General features: G+C 36.0%; 1 protein-coding gene across 1 annotated transcript in view; it reads right to left on the bottom strand.

Moving 5' to 3' along the window:
- Positions 1-27,317, bottom strand: part of SLC15A5 (solute carrier family 15 member 5) — an 86,935-nt gene that overhangs the window by 6,968 nt on the left and 52,650 nt on the right. Inside the window, exon 7 of the mRNA XM_045555259.1 lies at positions 20,243-20,374. Coding sequence (XP_045411215.1) covers positions 20,243-20,374 — 132 coding nt within the window. The remainder of the gene's footprint in view (positions 1-20,242; positions 20,375-27,317) is intronic.

Genomic DNA, 27,317 nt, shown 5'->3' with positions numbered 1-27,317 from the left:
CACTCTAATGGAAATTCATAGTTTTATTGCTATATTGACATGATACCTTCATCTGGTGTTTAGATGAGTAGATGATATTCACTGAATGTTTCTCTATATGTCTGTCTATTGGGTATTGTGTAGCTCCCTTAGTGTGTGTGTGTGTGTGTGTGTGTGTGTGTGTACTACACATTTGATTGTACTTGAATGGGGGGAGTTGAGGTGGAATCCAAGATAAGGTGAGATAACATCCCACTTAGTTTCAGGAAGAACTAAACCTTACTGCTAAGCCAATTCAAATGGTCCTATTTCCTATTTCCTTTTTCTCTTGAATTAGTATCCCAATTGTATTTCTGTCCGTTTCGTTTCACATCAGCACTTTGCATGTCCTGCGACTGTGCCATTTTATCATCGTGTTTCTCTGGCTGGAGGAAGAGGAGTCTGCACAGAGCATGTGGAGCCCCAGAATTAACATGATGTTAATAATTCTTGGAGCATGAATTTTGGTCCATAATAAGTAATTGAAAAGGCAATCTTTATATTATAACAGAGTCAGATGTGGGATAAGAATATAAATTTTGTAAGGTCTTTAAAGGTAAAAGATAACATTTCTAAAAAATTGTGCCATGACAGCAAAAATCAGCATTTTGGGAGACAGCACCAGCTCCCCCTGGCTATGGCCAGCAAACTTGCATTTGTCATTGGGGATACCATGGTGGGCACCAATGAGAAGCCCAGTGACTTGTTAGGGGATGTGGTGACAGGACAAGAGGATGTTGTACTAGAAAAGTTAGAGAAAGGTAGTGGAAATTTGCTGGTATACAAAAAACATGTTGTGAGTTGGCTTATTTAAAAAACAAAACTAAAGATTGTCATGTCACCTATTTCAAACTCTTCATAATGCTCCCATATTCCTTCTTTTTTAGATACCATTTTTAGCGTTTGGTTTTCTTTCTAATGCTGATCTTCATTCTAGTCCCATATTTTTGCCTTATTCAGACATAATTTAACATCCTCTGTATAGCTAGTTTACACGGTGAGCTCCACCTCTGTTGGTAGCATGAAACAAACATGCACATCAAGTCAGAGAGAAAGATTCTTTTTGAAACCTAAAATTGCTTTATTTATATAGAGATTATCCATGCCAAGAGACAGCATTTGGTATAAAAAAATACAGAAAGGCATGGACTTTGGAGTCAGACAGACTTTTGAAGCCAAATCTTGCCTATTATTTACTAGTTTTGGGCAGATAACTGGGCCATGTGAGCCTCAGTTTCTCCTCTCTGCAATGATGACAACAGTACTTCCCTCCCCCACTGAGTTGTTATGAGACGTGAAAGAGATAAGAGATAAAGCTTTCAAGGGTTGGACACAGAGGAGGCACTCTACAAACCTTAGATTCTCACCTCCTCCTGCTCCCTTTAGAGGAAGCTCACACAAAATCATGTACCCTGAGCTCAATCATGGGCCTGTTTCCCGTCAGATATTTCTTCATGTTCCATGTACCATTTTTTTTTTTATCATTATCCCAGGACTGGTTGTAAAATGTTCCATTTAACATTGTCAGTTGACTCAGCTCTTAGGTACTATAACTTTATTTTAGTAGCTTATAAACTTTTATTGTCATAATTCACATTTGTGCCATTTTTCACCTGTCATTTCTAGTAGCTGATTGAAGTCAGGAGCATCCTTGCAAAAGGAGACAAAGTGAAGACTTTAGGTCTAGAATGGGACTGACTAAACTCTAGATCTCTGCTTAGGTGAACAGGAACATGAGAAAAAAACATGCCACATAAAGAGTATGGTGGATCATTCGTGATATGCCTTTTGTTAATGCCAACAGTGAACCCTAGTTATGTACTTTACTAGTGTAACCAGCTAGTTAGTAATGGTGTTAGACTGTGGAAGTAATAGAGCACTCGTAAAATATTTTTCAGAATTCCCCCACATATCTCTTGCTCAGCTAGATTTATTTGCTCATTTGAAAATCATTCTTTAGAAATTTTCATGTACAAGAAAATGAGCATTCCAGGCTGCTGAAGGAAAGGAGTTCATAGATTAGTAGGGGACATGTAATTTCATAATAATTACTCTGGAGTATTAGTCCTTATAGATACTAAATAAAATATTTCTATTTATCTTAAATTACCACAGTCATTTTAGAGACAAAAGGACCGTAGAATCATCTGGATTATTCTTTTATTTTACAGATTAGAGACTGAAGGCACAGAGAGGTAAAGTGACACATCATTCAGTAGAACCCTCACCCTCCTGCTCTGACAACAAATCCACTGTTGGTGTTAATGGAACTACCACTTTCATTACTTTCTTTAACATCTTCACAACAGTTTTAAGAACATCTAGTTAGTAGTTTTTGAAAGAGCTTATCCCAATTTTTTTTTCTAAAATACCTAAGACAACATTTTTACCCAAATCCTGGTACTGATATTCAACCTAGTATGAAATTCTTGGAGTAATTTGCACTAAATTTAAGACTTTTGAAACTGGATTGAGAAACATATATGGTGACCCACACATGCTATAATACTATAAGCGGCATAAATTTGCTAATAGAAAAGAGAAATATACAAGGTTTTATTTCTCTCTCATCTAAAGCCTGTATTGTAAGGTCAGTCCTAAGCATATGTTTCCCTGCTCTCATTAGATACACTCCCCACCCAGAGGGAAGGGCTAACTGCCTGGCCAGTTCCCCTACTGGGCAGACCAGCTGCAATCTACCCAGACCTCAACCTAGCGGGTTTCACTTCCCTGCCAGCCCTCAACCTTATTCAAACAAGCCAATCATGACCTTCTATGGGGACCGAGGGTCACCTCAACCCTTTGTTACAACAAAGCCTGCCCTCCACAGACCCTGCTTGTTCCGTCTGTTCCCAAGTGGAGCCCTGCATGACATGCTGTATCCTCCTCTCCCAGGCTGTGAGTGTGTGGGACTAATAAACAGCTGTCAGTCTTATCTGTCCAGGGTCAGGTGCATGTTTTCTACAGTCTCATACTATGTAGGGTAAGGAGTCCCTCCTTTACCAATGGGGTGAACAGAAGATGACCAGAACATACCCTCACCACAGAGATCAAAGTTAGTTCTAGACAGAATATTAGTAGTTGCTTCTCTAATGCATAATCACCGTTCATTTGGAGGTGGAGGGAACCGTCCCATATATCCCTCTAGACCACTGCCCACCAAGTATCTCTGCTTCTAAACCACATCAGGGAGAGAAAACCCCATAAAATCATAGGACAAGAAATAATGGGAACAGGTATTTAAGGTGATGGATATCTCAATTACCCTGATTTGATTATATGAATGTATCAAATTATTACATGTACCCAAAAATATGTACATCTAATATGTATCAATTAAAAAAAATGAAAAAAAGAAGTAATGGGAACAGGACACAGGCAGGTTACATTGCATCCAGGAAGTGTTGTCACCAGAAGTAAAACATAATGGGTGGGTATGAGTTCTGAGGAGTACCCCATACCATGTATGTTTGAGACTGCAGTCTATACTCCCTCCATCTGAACAGAGTGTTAGAAAACTTAGAAATGGTGTAATGTTCTCACTTCACCCCAGCAGTATTCTTGTTGCAGTAACTTGGGTTTAATGGGGCACTTTAACTGTAGACGTTAGCAAAAATACCCACACACACTCAGTTGCTAAACATTACCTCTCAGTAAATCTGTTATTTTGAGGATGAATAAATAGAAAAAAGGCCAATGGGGAAAGGAAAAGTGACTATAATGCATATTATAACTATTGCTTATAGGAAACACTCTTAACCCAGAATGACAAAACTTAATATTATAATAATAGTAATAGTGATAATAAAATAGTGGAAAATACTAATGTCAAGCCAAGTTGAATTCAAGGTATTTAAGCCATTCAAAGGGACAATGATTTTTTTTTTATATTGATAAACACACAATCCAAATCAAAGATGTGCCAATGGACATCCCTTAATTAATAAAAACATAACAGAATCTGTTAGAAATAGAGGTAGATAAGTAATTCTTGTGAATGATTATATCACACTTTGGTTAGTTTTTGATCAAATAGGCAAAAAAGAAAATGATGTGTAAAATTGAAAAATGTGATTGGTAAGGGGTAATAAAGATTACATTATTTGGTACAAAGAAAGAATCTATCCTCTTATGGAAATTTAAATAACATCAATAACAAATCAAACCTCCTAGAATTGAACATATTGCTCCCAAATAACTAATTGATGAAGGAGAAAATGAAACCCACAATCACAGAGTATTTAGAAAATGAAGAAAATGAGAAAATTGCATTTATACATTTAGGGATACAGAAAAAAATCTCTACCCTGAGGCACATTTAAAGGCACACATGTTTTCATTTTTAAAGTAAGAATTAAAATAAATGAACTAAACATTCAAGACAAAAAATTTAAGAAATGTATAAAACAAATCTAAGGCAAGTAGGAGTAAGAAAATCAATATATTAAAGTATATTAGATTTAATAGTTTTAAGAGCTGAGTCACTGGAGAAAAATATAACAAAATAAATAAAAGCAAATCCAATCAGAATATATAACAAAAATACAGAGAAGATAACAACATTTAGTTATGAGTATGCTATTTTAGTATCAAAAACCATATGGAAATGAGATGATTATTTAGGAAAATATTAATTGCCAAAATTGAACCAAGAATAAATAGAAATATTTAATGGCCAATAATGGTGGGTAAAAGTTACAAAGAATGATTTTCAAAAGAGAAATTACAATCCATATAAAATTCCAATGACATTTTCACAGAAATAAAAAAATATTCTAAAATTCATATGGAATCCAAAAACACCCCAAATAGCCAAAGCAATCCTGATCAAAAAAACAAAGATGGAGGCACCACGCTACTTGACTTCAAAGTATACTACAAAACTATAGTAATCAAAATAGCATGGCATAAAAACAGACACACAGACCAACGGAACAGAATAGAAAGCACCCTAAATAAATCTATGCATTTACAGACAACTGAGTTTTGACAAAGGTGCCAAGAACACAAACTGGGGAGAGGATAGTCTCTTCAATAAATGATTCTGGGAAAACTGGACATCCACATTTCATTAAACTGAATCCTTATCGCCCACCATATACGAAAAGTGAACTCAACATAGAGTAAAGGCTTAACTGTAAGATCTGAAACTATAAAAGTATTAGAAGAAAACTCAGGGGAAAAACTCCATGATATTGGTTTGGGCAATGATTTCTTGAGTATGACCACAAAAGCAAAAATAGACAAATGGGATTGCCTCACACTAAAATGTTCCTGCACAGCAAATGAAACAGTGGAGAGACAACCCACAGATTGGAAGAAAATATTTGCAAATCATTCATCAGGTTAAGGGGCTAATATTAAAAAAATATAAGGAATTCAAACTACTCATTAATAAGAAAACAAATAACCTGATTAAAGAATGGACAAAGGACCTGAATAGATATTTCTTAAAAGGAGACACACAAATGGCCAATAGATACACGAAAAAATGCTCAACATCACTAACTTTCAGTGAAACACAAATTAAAACCACAATGAGGTATCACCTCCTACCTGTTAGTGTGGTTATTATCAAAAAGATGAAAGATAAGTGTTGGTGAGGATGTGGAGAAAAGGAAATTCTAGTACAGTATTGGTACAAATGTAAATTAGTACTGCTATTATGGAAAAGAGCATGGAGGTGCCTCAAAAACTAAAAATAGCATTGCCATATGATTCAGCAATATCACCACTGGGTCTAGATCCAAAGGAATTAAAATCAGTATATTGATCGAAGAAATATCTGTACTCCCATGTTCACTGCAGTATTATTCACAATAACCAAGATATGGAAACAACTGAAGTGCCTATTAACGGATAAATGGATAAAATAATGTGGTGTATATACACAATGGAATACTATTCAGCCTAAAAAAGAAAGAATTTCTTTCATTTGTAACAATATGGATGAATCTAGAGGACATTATGCTAAGTTAAATAAGCCAGGCACAGAAAGACAAATACCGTATCATCTCAATTTATATGTGGAGTCTAAAAAAGTTGAACTCATAGAAGCAGAGAGTGGTATGGTAGTTACCAAAGGCTGAGGGGTGGGGGGTGGATGCAGAAAGGGGAGATGTTGGCCACAGGGTACAAAAATTTATTAGATAAGAGGAATTAGTTCTGGTGATATATTGCACAGCACGGTGACTACAGTTAATAATAATGCATTGTATGTTTCAAAATTGGAAGAGTGGATTTTAAATGTTCTCACTACTAAGAAATAAGTATGTAAGGTGACAGATATGTTGATTAGACTGATTTGATCATTCCACAATGTATACATGTGTTAAAACATCACATCGTAGCCATAGACATATCCAATTATTATTTGTCATTTGTAAAATGAATTATAATTTCATTTTATTTTTATTTATTTATTTTTTCTTCCCCCCACCCCCAAAATGAAATTTTAAAACAGAGAGACATTAGACACCTTTTAATTTTCATGGATCTTTCCTCTGGATCTTTCCAGAACATTAGCAAAAAGATTATCATTGCTACCAAGTGTTGTTTATCACATGTATACAAAAATGATTTAATATTGAAAAATTTATTAATTAAATACATCTTAATGATTGGTCGATAGAAAAAGCATAAGGTGCTCTCAATAATTACTTAAGAAGCATCCAGTAAAATTTAACCTGATTTGTTTAAATCTTAGAAAACAAAAAATTTTCTTATGACAAAGAATATCCTTTAAGATTACCTTTATAAGCCTACAAATATACTTAGAAATATAAGAGATGTCCATATTAAGATCATGAGAAAGATAAAATGTGACGGTTTTCTGGTATTAATATTGCCCTGTAAGTCTGTGTCCTGAGAAAGATGCAAAGCATAGGAGTAAATATTGGAAAAAAGGATAAAAAATTATATTTATTTGAAGATCAGATAATTTTGCTGAAAACATAAAAGGATCAATTCAAATACTTTGATAAGTTTATTAAGAGACTTTCAGAAATTGAATGCAGATGAAGACATAAACATTAATAAATAAATATTGATAATCTTCCTATAGAATACTGATAATCTCAGTGACTTGTAATGAGGGAGAATGATTCAGTTCTTATCAGCAAAAAGAAAAACACAGCATAAAATGTCTATAATAACTTTGACAAGAAATGTACAGGATTTACATGAAGAAGAGAAAATCTTATTGAATTGAATTTTGAAATATTAAATTGAAAAAACTGTGTTACATACTTAGATGGACCAATAAATATCACAAAAACTTTAGTTTTTCTAAAATTAATTTATAAGTTTTACTCATTTTATTAAAATAAAAATAGGATTGGGGAAGAATGATAAAAATTCATCTGGAAGTATAAACCATAGAGAATATGGTTTTTATAAATGAAAAGCCATAAGGAAAAATGTGATTAGTAATAATTGATATGAAATATCTATCATAAAATTATAACACTTTAAAGGAGGATGATACTAAGCTAAAATAAACAGGCAGCTGAAAGGAATAGGAAAGAAAGATAGCCCTGAAACAGTCCCGAGATCACCTAAGAACTAACAATATGTTACATGTAAAACTGATGAGTTTCATTCCATTTATCCTATGGTTGTGGAATATATGTAGTTTAACCAACTTTTCACAACATATATCAAATTATGTTGTAAAAATTGTTATCTGACACAAGTAAGTATTTTCTTTCGTAACACCAAGATGAAATCTACATGGATGAGAAACTAAATTCAGTATGTTAAACCATTAAAATTCTACGACCATAGAAAAATGGAGTGAAATTAATCACAATGAAAAAGGCTGATAGATTTGATGACATATATCAGCAAAACTTATATAAAACAAAATCATCTATAGAATAAAATGTTGAGTTAAAACTAGGAAAATATTGCCAATAAATATGATTAAAGGATACTATTTTAAAAGTATAGTGAGCATATATAAATTGACAAGAAAAAATCATGAATAGACCAAAAGAAAACAGGCCAAGAACATGATTAAGCATATCATGAAAAAGAAAAGATAAAAATGTTCTATAAACATTAAAAATTTCAATTTTACATTCTAAAAAATACAAATTAAAGTAACAATAGAATATAATTTTTTCCAATTAGATTGACACAGATCAAAATATTATTATGCTTAGAGCTGAAATTAATAGCTTGATCAAGTATTATCTTTTCACAATGGTTGTATAATTGATACAGCCTTTTAGAAAACAGTTTTGCTGTGCTTCTCAATAGTCTTTAAAATATTTATTCTCATTGAAAGAATAATACTATTTCCAGGATTCTATTCTAACAAGAGAATAAGTGATGTACCTAGAGATTTATAAAAAAAAATTCTCGCCTGAAACAACCAAAACATTCCATAAGAAAGGAAAGGAACATTATATATGTGTGTATGTGTGCGTGCGCATGCGTGTGTGCAATGAAATATACCATATAATTGTTAAAAGTGAGCTTTTTTTTTAATTCCAATGATACGGACATATGCTCACAATATTATTTAAGGCAGCAGTTCCCAACCTTTTTGACAGCAGGGACGGGTTTCATGGAAGACAATTTTTCCACAGACTGGGGGTGGGGGGATGGTTTGGGGATGATTCAAGCACATTACCTTTATTGAGCACTTTATTTCTATTATTATTGCATTGTAATATATAATGAAATAATTATGCAACTCACCATAATGCAGAATCAGTGGAAGCCCTGAGCTTGTTTTCCTGATGATAGATGGTCCCATCTGGGGGTGATGGGAGACAGCTGATTTATTATGGTCTCTGTTACCTCTGCTAATGATAATCTGTATTTGCAGCTGCTCCCCAACGCTAGCATCACCACCTCAGCTCCACCTCAGATCATCAGGCATTGGGTTCTCATATGGAGCATGCAACCTAGATCCCCAACATGCACACTTTATAGTAGGGTTCCGGCTCCTATGAGAATCTAATGCCACTCATCCGACAGGAGGTGGAGCTCAGGTGGTGATGTGAGTAGTGGGCAGGGACTGTAAATACAGATGAAGCTTCCCTTGCTCACCTGCAGCTGACCTCCTGCTGTGTGGCCCGGTTCCTAACAGGCCACTGACTGGTAGTGGTCCACAGCCCAGGGGGTTGGGTACCACAGATTTAAGGGAAGAAGAAAAAGATGGGGACGTGATACAAATCGTCAGTTGAGCATTCATTAGGGTTTATTCAGACTCTAATTTTGTTTAAAATCTACATAGTCATGTATAAATTTAATAATTACACACACATGCCCATGCACACAAATAGAAAAATATTGGAAGAAAATTTACCCAAATAATATTTTCAAAGTCTTTTTATTCCTCCTTTATCATTTGGATTTATTTGATTATATATTACCTTTACAACAGCAACAACAACAAAAATTTAAAACCACTTCATCAAAACTCCTGGAAAAATTTGACTTCCAAAAATTATTTCTGATTAATGGTAAAATGACAGAATGGGATGGTTTTCTACTACTCCCGACTCTTCAGCAATTGAAGCACTGGAGAGCAGGCTTGTTATTAGCAGTCTTGATACTGTGACTTGGAAGGTATGTGCTATTTATAAAACTGTCCTAAGATATTATTCTAGAAGTCATAATTCCCCAAATAGCAAGAACTAGTCAATTCTGCACCCTCAGATTCACTCACTTCAGTGATATGTCACTTCTATTTCTGACTGAAATCACAGATTCACCAGATACCTCAAGGATGCGGGGCACTCTGTGCTATAGCATATTGCTTTTGATTCAAGCAGATTTCTGCTCTCTCTTTTTAGAGGGAGATGCGATGCTTCCTCTTTTTTACTAACTACTGTTTTATTTTGAATGTAATGGAACTTTGAAAATCTTAAAATGTACCTTTTGGAATCGCTTCAAAAGATAGTTGGGCACAGTGAGCAGACTACGTTAGATTTTAGATTTTTTTTGTAACTTATTTTATAGTGCTGGTGATCTAGCAGGAGTCCAAAATTGTTGAGACAAAACTGAAATGGGTTTCATCCTCTGCTTTATTTTAGGCACACCTTTCACTTCACTGTGTGCTTTTCGGCTTGGGAGTGAAGAAGTATGCACTGAAAAGATATAACAGTTGCTCTCCAGGGTGGATGTGCTTCTGTACCACGGGAAATAAACCCAGTGTAGTAAAAAGACCTTTGGAATCAAGAATCCACCCTTGCTATATGATTTGGACAACTTATATAACTTTCTGAGCTCATTTTCCTCTTACATATGATGGGACTACAAATATCTACCCCCAAAGAATTGTTGTGAAGATTTAATGAAATAATATCTTTGTGAAATGCATAGAGCAAGGTCTGCATATAACTGACACTTAATAAATGTTAATTTCTTTCCTTCCTCCTTTCAGTAACCTGATTTAAATGCTTCATTTGAGATTCATAGCTCTCCTACCTGAGTTAATTTTTAAAACACATTAATTTTCATGATACCTGAAGGAAATAATACCTAACAACTGTATTCTAACTTTGGGTTTTCTGCCATTTTTTCATATTTATCTAATAAGGGCTCAAATTATGATTACTCTCAATTTACAGACAAGGAAACAGAGGCACAGAGTGGCCGAACTGTTTGCCTAAAGTCATATAAAGGGGATAGAATTAATATTTGTTAAATGAATGGGTGAACTGAGATTAGGCCCCACATCCACGCATGCTCAGAGCTTTGCTCTAGATAACAATGCCTGCATCGTAACTTTAATTTGCATTTCCAGATCTTGGGAATTGTGGATAAAAATGAAGTCAGGTTGCTGTTTCCAAGAAGGGACACTGTGTCTTTCGAAACTGTAGAGAAATTGCTAGGCATTGTTCACCTGAACAGCTCAGAGAGCAAGCATGGGTGATATTTGGCATAACCAGCTTTCTTATAAGGGTGAGTTCTTTCTTTTGAGGAGCATTGGGAGGTAAAAACCCATCAAGATAGTGTGTTCTCATGATGATTTCAATGAATTATCATGGAAATGAGTTTTAGAAGAGAGGTAATGCTTTGTGATAATAGCCCGATAATGCCATTAGCTATGAACTGTAATTGTAATAGCATTAGTCAAATGAATATATCTGATATTAATTTGAGTGTCAAATATTTCTATAAGGCTCTTCTTGTTAATTAAACATCAGCCTTGGTATTATTAATTCAGTATCTAGCCAGTGCGTGCACATAGTAGGAACCCAATATGTATTTGTGGACCGAATTAATAAATCAATCTCTAAGTGGAATTATTTAAAATAGTAAAATATTGAATTTAAATAATTCCATGGATATAACAGGAACTGATTTTTACCCAGCATCATCTTATTTGTACAGTCTGTTCTTCGTTTGCAACTCCAGTTGCAATGATGTAGATTTACTAACTTCAGAATTTTAAGCCTTTCTTGTTTTTTGTATATTTTGAGGGAAGCAGCCTTTTACCCCAAATTATTTTAATTCAAGAGTAGAGTTTCTGCCTTTCATCCTGTATTTTGTAGTCTTTAGACCATTTTAAAATCTACTAGCCATCTTCACATCTGCATTGAGTTTCTGAATCTCACTGACAAAAATCATGCTTTAGGTGGTTTGGTGTCACTCTTCATAATCAACAACATCAACTGGGCTGTCCCCACTGCCAGCAGTCTTAACACCTGTCTTCTAAACCATCTTTTCTTGTTCTCACAATAAGAATTCTGATATCTCTGCTTTTCCTACTCCTCATTCTCACCCCAATCCCCTTTGTTCTCACAGATGGCTTGCTGCATACCTGATAAAGAAAATGGGGGTGTCAAATGGAGACTCCAATATTAGAACTACATATCCGTTTGCACCTGTGCCCATCCTCTGCTTTCTCTCCTGTTTCAGTGCAGGAAAGAAGTACTCACCTGCCAATAAGAAGTCTGTCTCTCTGGGTTGGTGCCTGAATGTGTCACCCACTCCTTTCCCTAGGATTTTAGCTCTATCAGTTCTCCCTTCTTTCTCTTGCATTTTTAACTTCTCCATCTATAGCAGATGTTGTCATCAGATAAATACACTAAAAAATCTCTTAAAAATAAACTAAGTATCTTGCATCCACACCTAAGCTTCCCAGATAAAATACAGGGTTCTCAGTAAAATTTGAGTTTCAGAACAACAATGAATTATTTTTTTAGGGTGAGGATGTGTAAGAATGTATATGTCCCCAATATTGCATGGGACAGACTTAAATAGCAAAAATTATTTGTTATCTGAAATTCAAATTTAACTGGGAATACTGTATTTTTATTTGCTAAATCTGGCAACTCCACCCTGTTTCAGGCATCACTCTCTTAAATCTTCTTCAGTCACAAATTTTTCAAAAGAGTTTTTTAAACATGATGCTGTTGTTTCTTTACTTACTAGATATTCTTTACCCAACTCCAATCGGCTTTCATCTCGCTACTGAAATGGCTCCTGTTAAAGTTATCAGTGAACATAATGTTGCTATATTCCACTCTTCATCCTACTTGATTTCATAGCAGCATTTGACACAGTTTACCATTCCCTGTTGAAAACAATCTTCTCTCTTCAGTGACCATATACATGCATATACATATATATACCTACATATATGCATATACATACATATGTGAGTATGCATATATTAATTCCCTCTCTCCACCTCTCTGGCAGCTCTGTATCTCCTTAGGCAGGCTATTTCTTCTCCATCCAACCTCTAATGTTGGGGCTTCTCAGGTTTAAGCCCTGGGTTTCTTTTTCTTCTTATTCTTAATATTCACACAAGATAATTTCATTCAGTTCTATGATTTCAAATGTTATTTTTGTGCCAAAGAGTTTCATATTTATATATCTAATCAAGATAGTTTTTTTCCTCTGCTCCAGATATTTCTATTTGGATGTCTCACAGGTGTGTCAAACTTAATGTGTTAAAAAACGAATAACAAATTTTAAAATCTATTCTTCCAGTTTTTTCCATTTAGTAAATGGAATCTTTGCCCACTCAGTTTCTCATGGCAGAATCTAGGATGCTTCCTTGAGACCACCTTCTCCTTCCTGCATCCTATTTATTGTTTCCTGACATTTTTTTTGAGACAGGGTCTTACTCTCTCATCCGGGCTAGAGTGCAGTGACATCATCATAGCTCACTGCAGTCTCAAACTCCTGGGCTTAAGCAATATTCCTGCCTCAGTAGCTGGTACTACAGGTGGGTGCCATCATGCCTGGCTAAGTTTTCCATTTTTTTTAGAGACAGGGTCTCACTATGTTGTCCAGGCTGGTCTCAAACTCCTGGTCTCAAGCGATCCTCCCACTTCAGCCTCCCAAAGTGCTGGGATTACAGATATGAGTCAACCATACCCAGCCTGCCTCCTGACTTTATCAAAACTAAGTACTATTGATTCTACCTCTAAAAATATAGCTTATATCCATTCACTTCCCTCCATCTGCCTACTTCCTCTGTAGTTCATCACTACTCTAGACTTGCGTGGATTACTTTAATTGTACCTTCCTGTTTTTCCCAAATCATTTTTTTCCTTTCCAAATTATATTGCATTCACAGTGATCTTCTTAAAAGACCAATAGATCATGTCATTCACCTGATACCTTTATGATTTCTTATTATATTAAAGTAAAAATATATCCCTATAAGCCAAAAGTTCTGCATGATTTGCCTCTGTCCAACTTCCCAACTTGACTTTATCCCATTTTCTCCTTTTCTGAATATTTCCAGCTTACTGGCTTTCTCTGGGTTCCTCTTATGCACTTGTCAGTTCTCTGCTTCTGGGCCTTGGTATATGTGCTTTCTGCCAGAAATACTTCATTCTTATGCTCACGAAGCTCAATACCACTCATCCTTCTAGCTTCAGCTTCTATACCATTTCCAGGAACCCTTAGTGTGAACATGCATGTAAGTTTACCTAGACTTATAATTTTCCATGCCTTGGAAGCTCCATTAATGACCTGGGTCTATGAGGACAAGAAGAATCTCAGAGCACTTCTTTATTTCATCTCATCGCAGTCTGGACCTGGAATTGATGTTAAATAGTTCCACTGAGCTCTGCAAAGAATACATTCTTTTCCAGAGAATTATGAAAGTTCCATACCAAAACATCATATCCATGATACTCCTAGCCTATTTGGAAGATGTTGAGATCCCACTCAAATTACAGTAACAACAAAATCATTATTTTGGGGCACCTACATTTATCTGGTGATTTATATCCGTTTCCTTTAGTCCTTATAAAAATCTTGGAAGGTAAGTTACCAGTGAAGAAGAGGAGAAATGGACTCCATTTTAGAGAAGGAAAAATCGAGACTCAGAAAGGCTAAGTAATGAGTTCAAGATCTTATAGCTCATTAACGGCTGAGTTGAGTTTGAATCAAGGTTTGCTGACTCAAATGTCTGCCCTTTGTCCTTCTAGTGAGCCAATAGCAATGGATAGTTGCTTTCCAAAGTGTAGAGGCTAATTTTACCTCTGCCCCGATACTATTATGGACCCAAAGAACTCTGCACAGTTCTAGGGGCTTCTGTGGAGTCAATGGTTGAGGCCATAAAATAAGTTGTATCTGGGATACATAACGCTATTGCATGAGGAAGACTCAGCTTCTGATTCTGACTGAGGACCGTGAGCAGGGTTTTTCTATGAGAGCTGTAGGGGCCTGACGAGTTAGTTACAGGAACAATGGCACTAGAACAGTGGACAAACAAGTAGGTTCAGGCTTGACTAAAGATGGATTTTGGGAGAAAGCCACTACTTTTCCCCTCTGGGTCCAAAGTTCTGTAATCTCAAAACCCACATGAAGTTGGACCTGCGGCATAGATCTGAACTTGAAGAAATTTATCTCTTAGAAAATGGGCACAGGCTCGTGAAACCCAGTTTGAATACTTATCCGGATGCATAAATATTGTCTTCTTTCAAGTTTGCTGCAACTGCAAATTCCTGTTTAAAGAGCGACTCAATGATTCATGCTGACATGGCTGTCAGTGGCCCCAATAATCATAGATATTTAAATGAGAATTTTAGAAGATCTCATTTTTAATTTAAAATGATCTTGATGGGAATCAAACGGCTAAATTCTTTGCTCCTTTCCTGAATTCTGAGGAGGAGGGACTAAAAGGGACAAGAGGATGTACAGCTTGACCTCTTGATTCTGCCTAATTATCCTTTTTCTCTTAGACATTTTGCTTTGGATCTTTCCATCACCTGCACATCCATAACTAAGATGTCATTTTTCACTGCGATTTTGTTATTTTTGTCAAAAGGTAAGTTCGAACTCATGAGTGTGAGAAAATTGATCTTGTTGCTAATGGGATATAGTTGAAATAAGCAGTTTGACTGACTTCTTCACTCCCTTATATTAGCATTGCTACTTTTAGATAAACTATTCCTGAAATGATTAGTGTAGGAGGATGGGTTTAGTCTTGTACTTCTCCTTTAAAGCACTCAGAGTTAGAGATCCCAGAAGGATCAGTTTTCTCACTTGTACTGAAAATGTCACTCTAACAGTTATCTGTCTGCACAGTCAAGTTTTGAGAAATCTTTTGAATTTACCGCATTCACACCATTCTCCATCATGGTGCTAAAAATGACTAATGCAGCTTGGAGACTGGGAGACTGTGATAGCTGATCTTCTTTTCCAATCATACACTAACACTCTCACACACTCACATGCACACATGCTCAGCTGACACGAATCCTTAAAGGTTGAAAATATCCTATATGCTAAGTGAAATGCTGAAAGACTCGGGGTGCCTAAATGTATAATTATAGCGTTGGTTTCATTATGGTTGGTTCCGTCAATAAATACCCTGGTCTGGTTGTTTGATTGAATTGACTGATCTTGTTTTTAGCCAAATAAGCCATTATAATGTATGACTTAATTTTATATTTAAAAGTAATCTCTGGCATTGAAATTTTCAAATACCTTATTTAATTTTCTTCTCTCACCATCTTTGAGAAAAGTGAAGTGCATCGTTTCCTTTTTAATCAGGAGAAAACAGTATTAGAGAGACACTAACTGACCCCCGAGTCATGCTCATGGTCACTTTCTTTTAGAGCCCCTAACTAGTCACTATTAGCCAGTATAGGATCACTAGAACCAAATCACCTAAATGAACCTCATTTCCTTTCTTGAGGACTGCTAGTCTGATGGCTAAAGGGACTGTCAAAACACAGACTTATCCTACTCCCAGAAAACATGTGATAAAGTCTCCTGTGATGTCATTTAGGGAACGATGGAGAAGGTGTGTGGGCTGAATGACAGTATTTAGGTGAACTGGGAGGTGATTACATCCAAAAGGGGAGGATTAATGAATTGTCACTAACTTGCGATGAGTTCTAGGAATTTTCCAGAAGGCTCTGTTTCTCGTCCTGTCCAATTCAACGATTTTATCAATTACCTGAAAGAAGTCTAGGAACTTGCTGGCCAATTTACAGTTGACAGAAAGCTAGTGAAGAAGTAAAGATTAGTAATTCACTGGGTGACACAGAATCAAGTTTCAAAAATGTCTGTTTTTTAGGATGATGGATTGACATTTATTAAGGATAAAGATAAGGCACTGCATTTAATTAGAAAAAAATGAGATAAGATGAATGGAAATGAACTGAGAGCAACTGCTGGAAGTAAAAAAAAAAAAGCCATCAAGTTTTAATTGAGCATAAGCATGATGGAACTACTGAAAAAGTCAACACAATCCCTGTTGCCATTCAGAGAAAGAGAGGCCAGGCTGATAAAAGTGACCTACCTATCCTGGTTGTACCCATCTTGAGTATTGTGTTCAATTTTGGAAACCATATTTTAAGGCAGATACTGACAAGTTGTTGTTTGTTTAATGGATGGAGAGGCCTTGATAGTGAAAAGTCAGGGGAAGAATTGGGCTGGTTTGTCTATAAAATAGAAGGAGATCATGATCGCTATCTTTACTGAGCACTTACTGTGTATATTGATTACTTATTCCTCAAAACAAAATGATAAATTATTTATCATGACTGGCATTACTGACATAGAATATAAGCACACAGCTAGACAATCTGGATTCAAATTCAGGTGGTCTGACTCCAGAACCTATTCTCTTAACCACTATACCACATTATTTTCCTGAGTATTTATTAAATGTTTGAAGAGTTGCTATGTGAATGGAAAATTAGACTTAGCCTGTAGAACATAGTTATCAATAGATGGGAACACTTGGGTTATATCTCGAAGTAGAAAATTTTTCTGGACACTGGATTATGCTAGTACCTCTTCTATTATTCTAATATTTTGTGGTACAATGTTAGACTAGATGACTTCTAAGGCAACATCCACTAGTAAGATTCTAATTTACTGAGATATGATTTGATGTGATAAAATATTATTACAAACAGAAAAAAAATCCCTTAAAAGAAGTAACTTAAATTAATTAGTGGTGATTTAAATGGGATTCTCTTGAGCGTAAGTTTAGAAAATGTCCCACCCCACATTCCATCTTGCTGAGATATCCTCACCATGTGTCCTTGGTAACTTTTCTTGCATGGGCACCAGAGTCTGCCAAAATTATACAACCTTTTTTTCTCCATCGTTGTACTATATCTAGAATATTACCAATATTATCTTATATGCATACCTCCACCCAAAGAGTTTATACCGCAACAGTAACAAATGTGTAATGTCAATAAAAGCCCTTACATTTGAGGATGCCTGGTACAGTAGTTGCTTGGTGTATTGAAATCAATGTTAGAATTAATTTCAGAATGTGAAGAGGGTTAGGACTCTGTCAGATACTAGTTGTGATGACTGGAACACTTTATTTTTTATACCTTAATTGTTACATGTAAAAAAATAAGGATAACAACATAATTGTAATAAATGGAATAATGCATGGAAAAGTTCCTACCATACTACTCAGACTTTCAATAAAATTTAGGCTTTCCGTGAAATGTTTTTGCAAGAATAGTTGTGTGTAATAAAAAATTGTCTGGCCTGGTTCCTGGGGGTAAATTCTAAATCCTTTGAATTTCCTGAGTGATTGGATTGTCTCTGTTATTTATGGTGGGACCCTTAGACCCCTCCTGACAGTTTATGCTAATGAGATGACTCAGAATGGGGGGTGGCCAAGAAGGAAGTCCAATCATGTGTTAGAGGATTGGGGCTTTGAGCCAAAGATATCAACCCAACCTCTGGGGGGAAAGGGAGGCTGGAGATTTAGTTCAGCCACAGGGCCAATGATTCAATCAATAGTGTCTATGTAAAAAAGTCTCAATAAAAACATTGAGACCTGAACATTGAAGCTCAGGTGAGCTTTCCTGTTCAACAGTATTCATACTGTCACACATTGATATGTTTGGCAGGTATTGCATTTTTCTAAAGATGAAGGAATCTTTACTTTTGGGATGCTCCTAGACCTTGCTCTGGTGTGCCTCTCCCTTTGGCTCATTCTGATTTGTATTCTTTTTGCTATAATAAAGATGCAATCATAAGTATTGTACTTTCCTGAGTTCTATGAGTCATTCTAGCAAATTATCAAACCTGAGAGAGTTTGATAATTTGGGGGCTATAAATTCCAAATTTATAGCCAACTTGTCAGAAGTGATGACAGCCTGAGAACCTCCAAACTTGTGGCTTGTGTCTAAAGTGGGGGAAGTCTTGGGGACAACTTAACCTGAGAAGTTTGGTCTAACTTTCAGTAAGTTGCTTAAGCATTCATATGAAAAATTTAGGTTTATATAAAAGATAAACTGGTAGTAATAGTCAACTTTGCAATTCTTCATGTATATATTCAATGTGATTTGATGATAGAATTTTTATTTTTAGGAAAATTTCAGAAACATCTTCATTGAGGAATGTGATGAAAGGAAACATATCCAATACCTAAAATGTTTTAGGTACAGACGTAGGTAAGACTTTTCCAGATTATGTTATAAAATCTTAATGCCAGTACTTTGTCTCTTGTTGTCATGCAAAGAATCTGATCACAGAGAAGTCAGCTACTTGCGGCAGTTCATTTAGTTATGGCAATTTGGATTTAGGTTCTTTGAGTACTGGAACCATATCTCACACAATTCTGTGTAGCACAGGGCCTAGTATATAGTAAATATTTAGTACATACTTTAGCTTAACTTTCTCAGATAACTAAGAAAAGGACAGGGTTTAATCTTGTCAACCATGAATCAAGGATTGGTAGGTTTGTTCCCTAGAACTCTACTATACTGACATTGTATTTTTCACTTTTAATGTTATTGCTTCCTGTACCCCTGGAAATTCCATGAGGGCTCAGAAGTTTATTTGCTTGCTATGGTATCTCCAATGCCCAATGTGGTACCTTGTAACAGAGTGGGCCCTTGAGAAATATTTTTTCGAATGGAGACTTGGTGTTAAGAAGAGTTTTTTGTTCAGAGAGTTTAATTTTTTCATAGTTTGAAAGCAGGTAAATTAAATTTGTTATAAGAGAATATAAACGGACACTTTCTTTACATTAAGTGTACAACTATAAGTGCTTTTGAAAGTAGAAAAAAATAAGCTTGTGATATTTTCTGTAAAACAAGCAAAAGCAAATTAAAATAAAATTTAAGCAATATTATATTGGCATTTTAGAACAAATAAAGGAAAAAGTCTGAGGATTTAAAATACAGCCAGAGACATTTCACTGGGACAGCTAATCATTATTGTCATCTTGTCTGATTTTTTTTTCACCAACACATGTAACTAAAGAATAATACTTTAATATTTGCATCTGAATTTTTCAGATTTTTTTTTCTCCTGACCAAAATTTCCATGGGGAAAAATTTTCAAGATTGTTTGGTATTCAACTCACAATTTCTCTTTGGTTGCATGGACAAGATTTGTGGTGAATCGTAAGGGAAAAAGATCATCCTCCTATATTTACACAAGGCTTACCTTTTCTGAGGATTGTCTATGTCAGCTATGGGGCATTACTAAATACAGCCTCGTTGAAAGAACTAATAAGAATATAATGACCAGTTTGCTTTAAAATACACTAAAGAAAGACAGTACACAGAATCTCATGAGAAGTGACATTCTGTAATTACCTCCTCCCATCAAAGAAAACACTATTTCTAGAAATTAATGAATACAGCAAGAGTCTATTTCCTATCTTATTTCCATCTTAATTACAAAAGTGGATCAACTAAAAAAAAGACTACACTGGCAAAGCCCTTCTCTTAAGGTTTGGTCTCCCAGTTCCCCAGTCATCAAATCAATGTACATAAGGATGCCATGAACCTATTTTTACCTTCTGAGATGAGATACAGCAACTCCACCAGCAGGGCCCCCGTGAAACAACCAAATCCATTGAACAGTGTCAAAACATTCATAAAGGTTCCTCTGATGGTGCTTGGAACAAATCTGTATGATATTATAGAGACTGAGAGAAAAAGAGAAGGTCAGAGTTTAGAACATTTTCCCTAATACACTTTCATAGATACTGTTCAAATTAGTGATCATACATCAAAGAAAATTTACTGATTTGGTCAAAATTTGGGTTAGACTTGTTAAGTTTACCATAGTAAGATATATTACAATGCAATTTACAGATGTCTTCAAGGAATAAAATATGGCAAAATACACCCTAATATAGCTACAAGGAGAATTTGATTACTTGGTTGTTGAGCGTTCTAACACATTCACCTAAACTTTACTTTAATTTGAATCTTTCTGATGAATTTTGGATGGAGGTGAGGCCTGTACTAGATAATATCATGCCAATCTATCAATTTTGTGATTCTGTGTAAAACATTAGGTTCCTTATGGAAAACTTGAATTTATGATATAAAATTTGCAAGAGGTTAAGAGCATGGGCTCTGGAATTAGACAAGATTGTGCTAACATCCCATGTCAGCCCTTTACAATCTCTGTGATTTTAGGTAAATTACTCACACTTTCCAAGCCTCAATGTCTTCTTCTATGAAATGGGGATAATAGCACTACTTGCTCGCAGAGGTGCTGGGACATTTTCCAGCAATAACATACGTAAGGAATTTAGTACAATGCTGACTTGTGGGTCCTGAATGGAGGACCCACACTATTAATGTTACCAGTCAAAGAACTTCTATTTGTGCAAGACACTACACAAAGCCTTTTATATGCATTATCCCATTTAAGGAGAGGGAAAGTTGAGAGACAATAGCTGAAGCACTGGGTCTACAATCTTTTCTTCCCACATTAATGTTGGGGTCTTAGAAATGATGGTGGCAATAGGTTGAAAAAAAGCCATAGGGGAAAGATTTTTAAAAATTTCAATTAAAATTTTGTTTTTTGAAATCTGAAATAGATGAAAATAGATATATGTGATTTTGTATATGCCATGTTAACATAACTATATTAAAATATGCATGGCAATCTTAGAGACACTTGTTAAATATTTGATTATTTATTATGATATCTGGGATTTGCTTCAAAACTATACCATAGGGAGGAAGAAGGTATGTGAGTGAGGGTAGAGTTAAAACAAATTTGGCCTTGAGTTGAAAATTGTTGAAGCTGGAAGCTGGATACAGGGAAGTTTATTATACTAATCCCTGTATTGTATGCGTGTGACAAAAATTGTTAGGAAATACATTAAATAATATTAACGATCTTAGCTTTGGGTGGTTGACTTATTGGATTTCTGATTTTCATCATACTCTTTTGCGCTTTGCAAAATCTTTCTACAATAAGATCATAAATACATTGAAGCTCATTTACAAAAGGAAAGTGATAATAGAGTACAGAAGTACAGTCATGGTGTTGCTTAACAACACGGATACGTTCTGAGAAACGCATTGCTTGACGATTTCGTCATTGTGCACACATCATAGGGTGTACTTATGCAAACCTAGATAGTACAGCCTACTACACACCTGGGCTCCATGGTGTAGCCTATTGCTCCTAGGCCACAAAGCTGCACAGCATGTTACTGTACTGAATACTGTAGGCAATTGTAATACAATGGTAAGTTTTGTATATCTAAACGTAGAAAAGGTGCAGTAACAATATGGTATTATAATATTGTGGGACCCCTGTCGTATAAGTGGTCCTTCATTGATGGAAATGTCATTATGTGGCACATGACGGTATAGCAGACACTAAACTTTTAGTTTCCTTCTCTATAAGAAGAAAGAGATCTTATCATCTCCTCCTTTCCCTCTCAGGAATATTTCACTCCGGGCTTTCTTATACTTTACCCTAATAAAACTCTGTATTTGCCCAGCACTTTTACATGAACTCCCTAATACATAGCATATATGCACTCATGCTCCTTCCTGCATTAATTTAACATTTCTGTTTTATTTTCTGTGTATCTTGCACATATTTTTTAAATATTTAAAGGAGTCCCTATTTTGCTCCGGGAAAGGTACTGAATGCTGGAGCTGAGAGATGGGAAAAGGTATCGGTTTATCTTTCCTGGACTGTCAACTCTGGAAGGGCAGAGAGCAGAAATATGTACATTACACAGGGCAGTGCTAAACAGGCGCTTAATACTGACTGGCGATATTAATAATGATGATGATAAGTAAACTATTGTGGAGAAGTGCTTCAAATATTGGTGGCAAGGCACCGATCAACAATAGGAGCCTGAGGCCACACCTCTGAGTATTTCCAGTAAGGTCCAAAGGAGAGTATGAGAGTAACTTTGAAGAGGCTTTGGGAAAAAATGATTCCTAGTTATAAAAAGTATTCGGGGCCTGGTGCTGTGGTTCATTCCTGTAATCCTAACACTCTGGGAGGCTGAGGCGGAAGGATCGCTTGAGCTCAGGAGTTCGAGACCCGCCTGAGCAAGAGTAAGACCCTGTCTCTACTAAGAATAGAAAAAATTAGCCGGGCATGGTGGCATCCACCTGTAAGTCCCAGCCACTCAGGAGGCTGAGGCAGGCGGATCCCCTGAGCCCAGGAGTTCGAGGCTGCAGTGACCTATGATCAAGCCATTGTACTCCAGCCTGAGCAAGAGAGAGACCCTGTCTCAAAAATGAATAAATAAACAAACAAACACATAAAAAGGATTTGGCTTATAAACCTTCCTGTCTATAAATATGAGGAGACAAACAATGGGCAGAGAGAGTAAGTAGGCCTGTTTCTTTCACTAAGAAAAAGCAGAACGTACAAGCCCATTATTACTCTCCTAGTTAATTATTAATCCTATGCTTTTCTCTTGCTAGAACTTCTGGTATGGTATATAATTCATGAACACGCTTTGCCAGCTCTCTGCCTGCTGGTTAATCTCTCTTTGGTGTCATTTTAGTCGTTTTTGAAAGCCTCCAGTTCCCTTTTATAGGACTTAGCTTTTCAAGTCCTCAAATCTCTTTTTTCAGGCATCTACTTGCATGTTCTGATCTTTTTTTCAACTTTAGTGATCATCAACATGATTTTTTTAGGCTCCAAGATACTTCTTTTAGCCCATTATATAGTATAGATATCATCAACAAGTCTGTCACTATTCTAAAATTCCCATTTCACTATGAAGATACAATAAAAAATGTTTAATGTGTATGGGAAAGCTGGTCTTCTTGCCAATGAGAGCTAAAAATGTGCCTCCAGGTAGTAGCTGGTTAGCGTTTGCAAAGATGCCACAGCACAGCTTATGTGGAGTCTACAAAATATGGGGCCATAACCACCTTCCTAAGGCACCTGGTGCTGGGGACTCATTGCTGGCATCTTTTGTTTTTAATTCCAGTTGTTCTTAAACAGAGAAATGTGTTTATTGTGTTTGGTGAGAAGTTACTTTGCACATGTGGAGAAGAAGAATCACAGTCCCAGAAAGTGGAACTTTATCCTGTTGCCACTTTTAAACCATCATTCCTCCCTTCTCCAAAAAATACTTCAGCTTGGAATATCATGTTATCAGGTTATGTCATCTGTTAACTTCTCTTTTGTGCTGTCATCTGTCAACCTCTGGGATATTTTCATCTATTTCTCACAGTTGGCAGCTCCTCTCTCATTGTTATGCTGTCCAGGACTACCCCTGCCTTAAGCCTTAATTCTTGGCAATTTTAACATACATGTAGATTATCCTTCCCACCTCCCATCTTTTGGAATCTTGGTTCCCCAGTTCCTTGACCTCCCATGTCCTCGTTCTCCACTCTCCACTCATGCCCGTGGTCACAGTCTGTACCTTGTGCCCTAGACCAGGGGCGGGCCAACTATGGCTAGGTAATGTCCAGTCTACCACCTGTGTTTTATTGGAACACAGCCACACCCATTCCTTATATGTTATCAATGGCTCCTTTTGCACCACAGTGACACAGATTTTTTTTTTTATCAATTGGTCTGAAAAGCCTATTTACTATGACACTTTACAGAAAAATTTGCCAACCCGTGTTCTGAATCAGTAACTGTAACTACTACATAATTGTAATTTTGTCCACCCCCCTCTCTCTACCACCTTCTATCTTCCCAACTTACTCTCTACTATTCAACCACAAAAATGCTGTAAGTTTTACAGTGATAGAAATATTTGTCTTTTTTTTTAAACCTGATATGTCTACAGCTCTCAGAACAGTGTTAGGCACATTGTAGACACCCACACAGCGTTTTTTGAATAAAAAAACAAACACAAGTTATGAGATGGCTGGGGTATATCCTGCTACAATTAAAACAGGTTAAAAAGTTTTCCAATTATTTTTTCTTTTCTTCTAGCTTATCTCCAATGTACAACATGGTTTATTAGGGTAGAAAATGTCCGCTGACATTTGCAGAATGATCCACTGAGCTTCCTTGCTTAATACCATCAATGTAGGACGTTGTCAATAATTCACATAATATATTTTTATCATGCCATATAGAAATAGCTATAGATTTCATCATTCACTTGTTTATTCAATCAGAATATATTTATTGATCACTTACTCTGTACGTGCACTTTTCGGGAAGGAGGAACACAGAAAAATATAGGGATGAGCAAGGATGACAAAATCCTGACTTCAGGGAGAAAGGTGAAAGGCAGGCAATACACATAAAAATATAAATAAGGTAATTTCAGATTCTGACAAGTGATATTTAAAAAAAAGAACAGGATAATGGAATGGAAAGTGATAGAATGATTATGAAAGCCTCTGTAATGAGATGACCTTTGAGAAAACTCAATAATGAGAAAAAGCCAGTCATTCAAAAAACAGAGGAAAGGGAGTTCCAGATAAAGAGGAGAGCAAGTGCAAAAACCTTGGGATAGAAATAAGTTTGGCCCCTTAGAAACAGAAAAACATCCAGCGAAGTGGTCAAGGGGCAGAATAGAACAACATGTAGCTGGAACAGTATGTGGAGGCCAAATCATGTGCAATCTTATTTATCACGATAAGGAACTTATCTCTAAAACCCTACTGGGAAATTTTAAGCAGGGGAATAACAGAACATATGTTTTGGAAAGAACATTATAGCTGTTTTGAAGAGCATGGACTCATGAGGCAGGAGAGGAACCAGAGAGACAGGTTTGGAGGCTTTGGTGGAGTTGGAGCTGGAGATGATGGTGCTGGAGACCCGGAGGATAGCAGAGGAGATGGGGAGACATGGCCAGGTTTAGGTTACATCTCAGAGTAAAGACTGACACTTGCTGTTGGATTGGACGTGAGATGTCAGGGGAAAGAGAGCGATCTAGGATGACTCATGTGAGGAAGACAATTTTGCTCACACCAGGTCTCTTGGCTGTTTGAGTTGTTTGTAGTATAAAGAGCTGGGACACCTGGTGCCTGAGTCCGGCACTGTTAATTCATGTGAAAGAAGATAATATGAGTAATAACAACATGCATTATAACTGCTAATTATTGAATGCTGTCTACATATCAGGCACTTTGCTTTTTGCTTTACGGAAAATATTTCCCTTAGTCCTTTGAACAATTCTTTTCCATTTTATAGATGACGAGAGAAGCCCAGAAATGCAGCATAATTTTCCCAAGGTCTCGTATCTACTCAGTGGCAGAACTGGTTTGAACTCAGATATCTCTGACTTTAAGACCATAGATCTTAACCACTGTGCGTACTGCCCTCCAGAAGAGTAATGCTTGATTTTACAGTTCAACACACGCTTTCACATTTTGTGTCATTTGGTTTTCGAGGAGTAGTCTCTCATTCCCATTGATTCTTACCCTAATGCTGTGGTATAAGAAAGACAGACACACTTACAGCCTGACTCAAGCATTACAAAAGCGATCCACGTAGCCAAAAACATTTGTATACTCGTAAGATTTTGAAATTAACAACGGCAACAACAACAAAAAGGGAAAGAATAATAATTGTTTCAATTTTAAAGATCAGAAAGGTGAAGCTTGGAGATTAAATATGTTCTCAAGTTCACGTAGGTAGTAAGCGAAAAGCTGGAAATCAAACCAAAGTCTTCCAGTCCTTAGCCAATGACCCCTATAGCAGATGAGTCAAGTGACTACTAGTTAGACTTCAGTTTCCCAATCAGTTAATCAAGGAGAGGTGGACTAAGTGATTTATATTACATGATCTGCCTTTTTGGCAGTTGACTGTAAGTACCTCTTCAGCTTCTGTAGGTTGAACCACTGTTGATAACCTGGCCAGAGTTTTCTCCCATTCACTCATTATCTTCACTCATTACTTTACATCGAGCCCAGAAAATTTTGGCTGACTATTTCCAACAGTTTTCTGGAAACAACATCAGGGAAGATCACAAACGTTTGTGTAGTGGCATTCATTTACTCTTCTTTTGTATTCCTCACAGCGTTCAACAGTAGTGTCCCCGTCATAGAATCTTATATGATAATTTATTCATGCAAAATATGTAGAATGAAGTGATTTTAAATTATAATAAAAGAAGTGTGACACACATATATATGATTATAACCACTCAATTTTATTTTTTCTTTTTTTAATGAATTGCTTTGGTATGATATATGTGTATATATATGTGTGTAAATAAATACTTATTAAATATATATAAGGAATTTGGAAATAACTTAGAATATAATAGGACCATTGAAGATTTTAAACACAAGTGAATTAGAATTGTCATTTAGGATAATTACTGTAAAGGTTGTGGGCAGGTTCATGGAATGGGAAAGATATTGGAGGTAGGAAGATAGACGTTATAAAAATATTATCAATAAAGCAGGGGCTTGAGTTACAATCAGGGTTCCCACTACAGGAAAATATAAGGAGTGTAGAAGCATAAGATGTGAGAGATTATATTGATTAATATATGTTTACACAGACTACTATATTGCAGGAAGTTACTGAAATATTGTGATACATTTTAAAGTGGCTAGTTTAATTAATACAAGCAATCTAGACAATTCAGAAGCCCTTGATATTTAATAAACTTGTTTTGAATCTGTCTTATGAAACACTAGTGATTACATTTAATCTAGTGTCATTTA

The sequence above is a fragment of the Lemur catta genome, chromosome 6 (assembly GCF_020740605.2).
Source record: "Lemur catta isolate mLemCat1 chromosome 6, mLemCat1.pri, whole genome shotgun sequence".
Lineage (NCBI taxonomy): Eukaryota > Metazoa > Chordata > Mammalia > Primates > Lemuridae > Lemur > Lemur catta.
This window is presented reverse-complemented; position numbering and strand designations above follow the sequence as displayed.